Genomic DNA, 7,835 nt, shown 5'->3' with positions numbered 1-7,835 from the left:
GGACGGACAGGGAATATAAAATGTTTTGTGTGCATTTTTTAGGAGGCAAATAAGGTTTGAAGACAAAATGATGCACTAGTTCAGAGAAGTTGCTTTCCTCTTGCTTCATCCTTCACCTAGGTGTGAACATGCTTGTTTTTGACAGTCCTGGGCTGGACATGGTGGCGTCAACGCACAGAAAGGATCTTCTTGACTTCCATAAATGCCCTTTATAAGACTTAGAGGTTCAAAGGGGCATCCTTTCCAGACAAAATGGTTTCCAGTTCTGATAAAACTGCAGCTCCGCTTTTGTCTTCAATGGCAGCCATTGTTTACAATTTCGTAGGGATATCCAAAATACGTCCGTTGGTTCCATGTCTATCATTGGTCCAGAAGACAGAAAAATAGTTCCAGGAAATTATGCGGTCACTCTCCATTGGGTGTTTATTAGTGTGAGAAATTATTGTATCAGCATATGTCAGGAAGTATCCAATTAAGTATGTGAACAAAGAACGTCTGAATACAGGCCATGTAGATGGAGCAGCCCTGGAACAATGTGCTAAAAATACACGTCCCGTATTATAAATGACTTCCCGACCGTTATCCAAACAGGAAGGAAAAGAGCTGTTCTTGACTCTGGGTGGGGCAGACTGAACAGAGTGAAATAGTTTTGTCTGATTGTGTTATTGACTCGGCATTAGAATGATGCCGGAGTACACGTGAGCGGTCAAAGCATGACTACCTTGCCGCCCAATTTTAGAAAAGACGGTTTTCTGATCTGCTTCCATTTTTGAAGCTAAAACAAAAGACGGTCTAAAATGTCTGTACCTCTGTCTAGTAGCCAAAATATATTTAGATTCCGTAGCAAATGAAATCAAACACCCTTTTTGTGTCACAGCCTGGAATGTGAGGAGTAAAATGTGACGTGGTTGATTGCTGATCATGCCTTGTCGCTCACTGGAACCAAAGTCAACTTCAATGAAAGAACTCAGGTAGAATTTCAACGGAGCAATTTTTTAAAAGCTACATAAACACAACCCAGCATGATGTCGGGTTGATGATGGAAAGCTCGGTTTATAAATGTGCACAAGTTGAGTTCTTTCGCTTCGGAGGAGTAACTGTGTTAAAGCGAGATGGCTAGACCAGATTGGAAAAACCAAACAATCACTGCACACTTGTCAACTGGTGTCAAGTGAGTGCCCGCTACGAAAGAACCACAAAAGTTCCAAAAATGAAGGGGAGGGGAGGTTACTACAGCTATATAATCTTTGAAAGATGGAAAAGCATTGGCAGCCAATTTTGCGGCTGTTGGTGTGTCTACTTGTGAGCCACTTTGGCATGAAGCCATCCATTACAAGAGAGTCGCTATTACAGAGTTAACATTAGCTGAGAAAATGACACACCATTGCAAACTATGACATTTGGAATATAGAGTCTTTTTTTTAGTGGAAGGGTATAGAATTATCAAAAATGGCTGGGTACTTAATGTGGTGGCACAAGTGTGGGAATGGTATATTTATAAACAAACTCAACATTTGAAAAAAAAGTCATAATCACTTTTCAAAATGAGTGTTTCTTTTCCATAAAACCCCAATAAAATGAGAGGTGCACACAGATGGCCTGGAAAGACGGCTATAAAACAGGCCCGAATCTGCAGCGTCAGCAACTATGTTACAAGCGCCTGTAGGCTCTTGCAGCGGGGCTCGATGCAAGAGTGCAGTGTACGCTGGTGTAGGTTTAATGGTCCCAGTAAAGCAGCGGTAGCGCTCGCGGCTGCAGGAACGACCCTCATTAGATAAGCCAGTGGAGCTATAGGACCTCCAGCCCCAGGGTGGTTTTAACTCTCTTGACCTCTCGGGTTTATTGTACGCACAGAGCTGTGCCCTGGTCAACTGTATTTGTACTGCAACTTTTTTTTTTTATATACATGCATGTACCAGAGGCATGGGCCAAATGCTTCCAGAAACACCACGGGGAACAGTTTGAACCATGTGGAGTATCACGTTATTGTTCGGCAGAATGAACAATCATTCCAGTCAGGGAGTCTTATTAGCCATTTAGAAGAGTTAAATGGGAAAAGCCAGGGAAATTAGATCATTTGTTAACTTTAAATGTTTAAATACTTTTTTTGTGAGCGGTAAAAGTGGTTCCTTTGGGGGGTTTTTTGAGGGCATATAAGTTTGGTTGCCTGGGTATTGCACCCCCATTAAAACGTTTATATATTTATACTTCAAGATCATACACATTTCAAAAGATACCAACACTAAATTTTCCACTAAAAGTTGTAGTAGATTCAAAAAAAAAAAAAAGATGTACCTTTTCAATCTCCTGGGCTTTAGCTGCGATTGCTAGCGCTCTACGCTGTTTAAAGGCGTCTGTGGTGGTCTTCTGACTGTCCTCTGTGACGAGCGTCGTCAACGGCTCGTCTTTTTCTCCTTCAGGCGGATGAGTCTCGTCCTAAAGAGGAAGCAAAACATCTTCAATGCCCTTGTGGGAATTTATTTTCAAACCTGAATCCACAATGAACTGGCTGCAAATAACACATATGGGATCTTGCACACCTGGAAGTGAGGAAACCATATTTATAATCGCTGCGGTTATAGTTTTGCTTTGTGGTCTACTCATTATCTTCACTGGTCTGCAAAGTTCAGCTTCCCAGCTTGTTAACATAGTTTGTTTCTTCATGTGCCAGTTGTGATGATGCCCTGCCCAAACCTGTGGTTTCCTGGTCTACAACATATACAATACAGCCATTTTGAATGTAATCGGTGGGCGAGAAGCCTGTGATGCAAACCGAGAGAAGGTGCAATTGGAATAAAGGGCTTCATGACAACATGAGAAATTGCAAGCCTAGGGAACACAGCCAGCGAGCCATGACTAAAGTCTACTCATACACTACATGAATGGAAGAGAATCATATTAATTCCCCATTACAAAGGGTCAAGGATCCATTCCAGTTTTCTTCCCGAGGCTTTGCCGAAGAAGCCGAGCGCGTGTGATGTGCAATTCCATAGCCTTGTTGTCCAGAGTGGAAAAATGTCTGAATACTTTTATTCAACTGACTGGGCGCCACCCAACATGCCAATTTCAAACAAGGAAAAACTTTGATGTACATCAGTGATTCCCAAAGTGTGGTGGTACTGCAGGTAGGCCATGAGAGGTCATTAAAAATATGATTCATTTTTGCAAATTTTTTTTTTTAAAGATTTTTAATGTAAAATATTCATTGCACGACTTAAAAAGAAAATATTTATAGACCTAATTAATAACTTATTGAGTGTTATTGACCTGTCACAATATTTTAGGAACCTTATACAGTTTATGACTGGAACGTAGCTCTCTGGTCATCATGCCAGTCTTGAATGCAGTTATGAAAAGTATGAGAATTAATTCTGTCTTGTGTGTACACCAGATTAAAAATTTGGGCTTCCTTTATCCCCCTGCTTTCATTTCAATCATGAATCTGAATAAAAATATTATGATTATTATTAAATTAAGTGCTCTGAGAACGCAGCATTTCATCGATGTACTGTTTATAGGACAAAAGTGGGCCGCATACATTTTTTTAGATTTTCAAGTGGGCCCTGAGTTGGTAAAGTTTGGGAACCCCTGGTCTCCATGTTTAGAAGCTATGCGGTTCCAAGTTGCTTTAGGACAGCTATACATATTATAATAAGTTCTCTGAATTAAATTACTGACCAATTGTATTATACCAATAATTGGTCATTTCTTTTGTTGTACACATCACCAAAACATTTGTGACTTTTCACCAATTTCTTCACCATTTCTTCCAGAAATCCTGCTTGCATGTGTGTTACCTCTGCGGCTGGGGGAGGGGGGGGTCCCATTAGTGTACGCTTTACTGGGGGCACAGCACAGGCCTTTCATCTAGGCAAAAAGGTTATGAGTTTGTGCCCCCAGAGCAGAGAGTAACAATGCGCCACAGCCTAGATCAAACACTGCGAGGGAGGGCGGAGTCACACCAGGCCATTCGCATCGTGCGGCACTTAGGCCCTCTCCCCCTGCTGAGCTGTGCTCAAACCAAGCATTTGGTGGACTATTTTGAATCAATGGCGTTGTGTCCCATTACATACACACTAGCTAGAATTAAGGTACGAAGTGGGCCCAAGCACAGTACAATTTACCTGGTGGGAACACACCCTTTGGAGGGGGGTGGTTCCAGGCATCCCTGTTGCATCCTCTAATTTCTCATAGGAGAGTTACGGCTTTCAGGAACAAGCCAACCCATCCAGTCAGACCCCTCCATGAGAGAGGAAGCAGTCCAAGTTACGTTCCTTTGGGAGCCTCTCTTAGGTTTGTGGCCAAGATCCTATGATAAAATTATGAGTCTGGCTAATGTGTTTAGCCTCTTCACTTCTGGGTGGCCGAGCCAGTCACATCTGATTCTATTTAACCTCCTGCTGCAATGATGGGGATGGGCGATATCGGTAAAAACGATTATTTACAAAGCTGCTTTAGTCAATACACGGCGTTGTAAAAGAACAGTAGAAGGTTTTAAGAAAAGAAAAGAATACAAGTTGGACTTCTCCTCCTTCCGAGCCGTCATTACCAGTCCCTGTGACTGAAGTCTGCTTACATGGCAGGTAAACAAAGCCCTGGCCTCGTGGCCTTTATGCTCTGCATGAGGGCCACTTTGAAAGCCATTAACCTACTTCAAGGGGACTAAACACTTATTAGCAAGACAGAATTTAAGAAGGTCCAGATGCAGTTTGTTAAGACAGCAATGCAACCTTACCTTATTTGATGTTGCACTCTGCGGGGAGCCTTCTCCTGACAGACCCGGGATTTTTTCTAAAGGGGAAATAAAAAGTACACGCTCTTGTAAACTCTTGAGAAATGAACAACATTAAAAAGAGACACATTGAGAAGATGAGAGGCCGGATGATGGAAAAGACAATATGCAAGGGTCAGGACAGGTAACACCTTTAGGGAACAAGCATCAAATCAACACACTTCCACTTTTGATGACATTTATTCTAGTCTGCAACACTGAAGACTTTCAGTAACGGCCAAATAACTCCCGTTTCCCTTCAGGAATAACCATCAGATATCCAATCTGTCCCCTCTGACTCGCCACACACAACCTGGTGGCATGTTTATGGATCCTGACAACAAAAAAGTGGCTGCTGGATGCATTAGAGAAGGCTCTCAGTCACTCTCAGGTTACCTTACAGGTTAAGTTTAACGACTGTGACCTCAGGAAACAAATTCTGTGCATGTAGTCTCACCTCCCTTATTATCCCATTTTTTTTTTTTATTAAGGGTGTGTTAGATCGCGATGATGCACAGAAATAGAAATAGTTTTGCTGTTTGCTTTAGAGCCATCACTAGACCAGAGAAAATCAGTCAGTTTTGGAAAAAAGAAGTCGGGGGGGGGGGGGGGGTGTTATTCTACAAAGACTACTACACACGGAAATGAGGAGATACTCCAGTACTTGAATTATGTCAATAGTCTAGCAGCATTGAAATAACATACACAATGGCATACTGGGACTGGACATGACATAGCACATATTTGTGAATTTCTTATTTATCTAAAGTGGAAAAACTAGCTCAAGTGCTAAAGTATCTCCACAGACAGGAAGTGAATAGATACCAGTCACCTCTAAAAAGAAGGATTTTGTCTGATAACCTTTTCTTAAAAGACCTGGGTGACAGAATCTGCATTGTTTCAATATTGCTGCAGAAAGTGCTATTTCTCTAACAAAAATGTGCTTTTCTTGACAAAAGTGCTCTTTTTTTAAACATTAAATAAGTTTTCATTCTCCGGTCACCCAGATCCATGCATGTTTTCAAGACTCAAGTACAGACCCGTAGAATCATGTCCACTGTGAGGAAAGAGCGCCCCCCAAAGGTGATCAGTAAGACCAGTGTTCCCCTCTGGACCATCCACACCTGAAAAGCCAGTCAGCCAGAACAGAATTCAGAAATAAGATTTCATATTTATAAAGGTTACTGTGTTAGTGTTTCAAACCTGTGCATGAGTTTGCATACAAGAATGCCGTGTTAATGTGTTTTGACTACATCCACAAATTGCATCTAATTATCAGACTAATTACAGTTTTGCCCAAACCTGATTAAAGGAAAGGGCTCAGCAGCACATCCGAGAATAGGTTGTGTCAGCATTCTGACATACTCTTGCCTTGCTGTGAGGGGAAGGGTAGGTTTTTGGTCCGATCGGGCGAGTAGCTCCTGCTGCTGACACTGGAGCCTGAGCGGCTGTGGGGGGAACGATTCGAGTCTCGGCGTGCAGGAGAGCGCTCCCTGGGAGGCGGGAAGGAAGTTGCCTTCCTCCTGAAGTGGTCTCTGTCGTCCCTGAGAGGGCAGAAGGAGGAATCATTGAAAAAAAAATATATATGGCTTTGAGCCGATATGTAAATCATGAGGCAGCATTTTGATAAACAAGGTACAATACTGCCATCTAGCATGTAGAGTAGACTAGCATGCAGTCATGACTGCATACTTCCAGCATACTTCCTTGCAGCTTTAAATGGATTTACACTCCTGTTACCCAATATAGTAGACAGAATAAGTGTAAATAAGCCATGTAAGATGTAAATACAACTGCAAGCAGTGTGACAGCCCATCAGTCCTTGAGTGACCTGTCTAACCCAACACTGACACCTAGCGGCCCATGTAATTTATAGTACATTTAAAATAACAGTGCTTCTTCTGCCTTACTATTTTTGTTCACTTAGATTATTTAGCCATTTTCCCCCACTTAGTCTAAGAATAAGTACAATTTGCTTACATATGCATTTTTTTTTTTACTAATAGTGCGTCCTTCACCTTTAAATGGTGATTTTAGCATCAGTTATTTGTATCTACGGTCGCCAGAGAGAAGGGAGAAGGTACTGTAGCATTGCAGGTTATTTTTATTTTTTGTCATTTACACAGCGGTACCTTGGCATACGGGTGATCCTACTGACGAGTGTTTTTTGATGCGAGTCGTCTCAACTGTGAGCTAAACTTTGGGTCAAAAAGCTGCTAGTTTCCTGCAGGCACAGCAGAGGACAGCTGTTTGGGGGCTTGTGTTAATGTGACAAGGTGGAAGGAAGTGAGCGCACACACATCACTCAGATGGCAGTAAAGGCTGGCGAGGGAATTTATTAGTGTCATTATTATTATTATCACCATTTATTAGCAATTGTGCTTATACTGCTGTGTGAGTGTATGTATGTCTCTGTAAGAGAGTATATGGAAGTGAAGTACAGCCCGACTACACAGTCCTGTTCTGTAAAATACTGACTTCTTCAGCGTTTTACCGTTTGTAAGATACAGATACTTTGAAATGATGGCAGATGGCGTGCAGTATTGTACAGTGCATCCGCAAAGTATTCACAGCGCTTCACTTTTTCTACATTTTGTCATGTTACAGCCTCATTCCAAACTGAATTAAATTAATCTCTTACCTCAAAATTCTACACAAAATACTCCATTATGACAATGTGAAAAAGTTTTTTTTTTTACTTTTTTGAATTTATTAAAAATAGAAAACAAAAAAATCACATTTACATAAGTATTCACAGCCTTTGCCATGAAGCTCAAAATTGAGCTCAGGTGCATCTTTTTTCCACTGATCATCCTTGAGATCTTTCTACAGCTTAATTGGAGTCCACCTGCAGTAAATTCAGTTGATTGGACATGATTTGGAAATATAATAACTGTCTATATAAAGGTCCCACAGTTGACTGTGCATGTCAGAGCAAACACCAAGCATGAAGTCAAAAGAACTGTCTGTAGACCTGCGAGACAGGATTGTCTTGAGGCACAAATCTGGGGAAGGATACAGAAACATTTCTGCTGCTTTGAAGGTCCCAATGAGCACAGTGGCC

At 41.6% G+C, this 7,835-nt stretch overlaps 1 protein-coding gene across 12 annotated transcripts in view; it reads right to left on the bottom strand.

The window, feature by feature from the left end:
- pphln1 (periphilin 1) overlaps positions 1 to 7,835 on the bottom strand; it is a 122,558-nt gene that overhangs the window by 74,902 nt on the left and 39,821 nt on the right. For 8 of the 12 annotated variants that reach the window (XM_058077686.2, XM_058077693.2, XM_078799073.1 and 5 more), the window contains exons 7-10: positions 6,137 to 6,315; positions 5,812 to 5,895; positions 4,736 to 4,791; positions 2,296 to 2,436 (exon numbers count right to left, since the gene is read on the bottom strand). In XM_058077686.2, coding sequence (XP_057933669.2) covers positions 2,296 to 2,436; positions 4,736 to 4,791; positions 5,812 to 5,895; positions 6,137 to 6,315 — 460 coding nt within the window. The remainder of the gene's footprint in view (positions 1 to 2,295; positions 2,437 to 4,735; positions 4,792 to 5,811; positions 5,896 to 6,136; positions 6,316 to 7,835) is intronic. The other 4 variants (XM_058077702.2, XM_078799076.1, XM_078799063.1 and 1 more) reach the window with 3 other exon arrangements.

The sequence above is a fragment of the Doryrhamphus excisus genome, linkage group LG2 (genome assembly GCF_037039965.1).
Source record: "Doryrhamphus excisus strain RoL-2023G ecotype Guam linkage group LG2, RoL_Dexc_Guam_v1.1, whole genome shotgun sequence".
Lineage (NCBI taxonomy): Eukaryota > Metazoa > Chordata > Actinopteri > Syngnathiformes > Syngnathidae > Doryrhamphus > Doryrhamphus excisus.
Note: the sequence above shows the minus strand (reverse complement) of the source record. Positions and strands in the feature narration are given on the sequence as shown.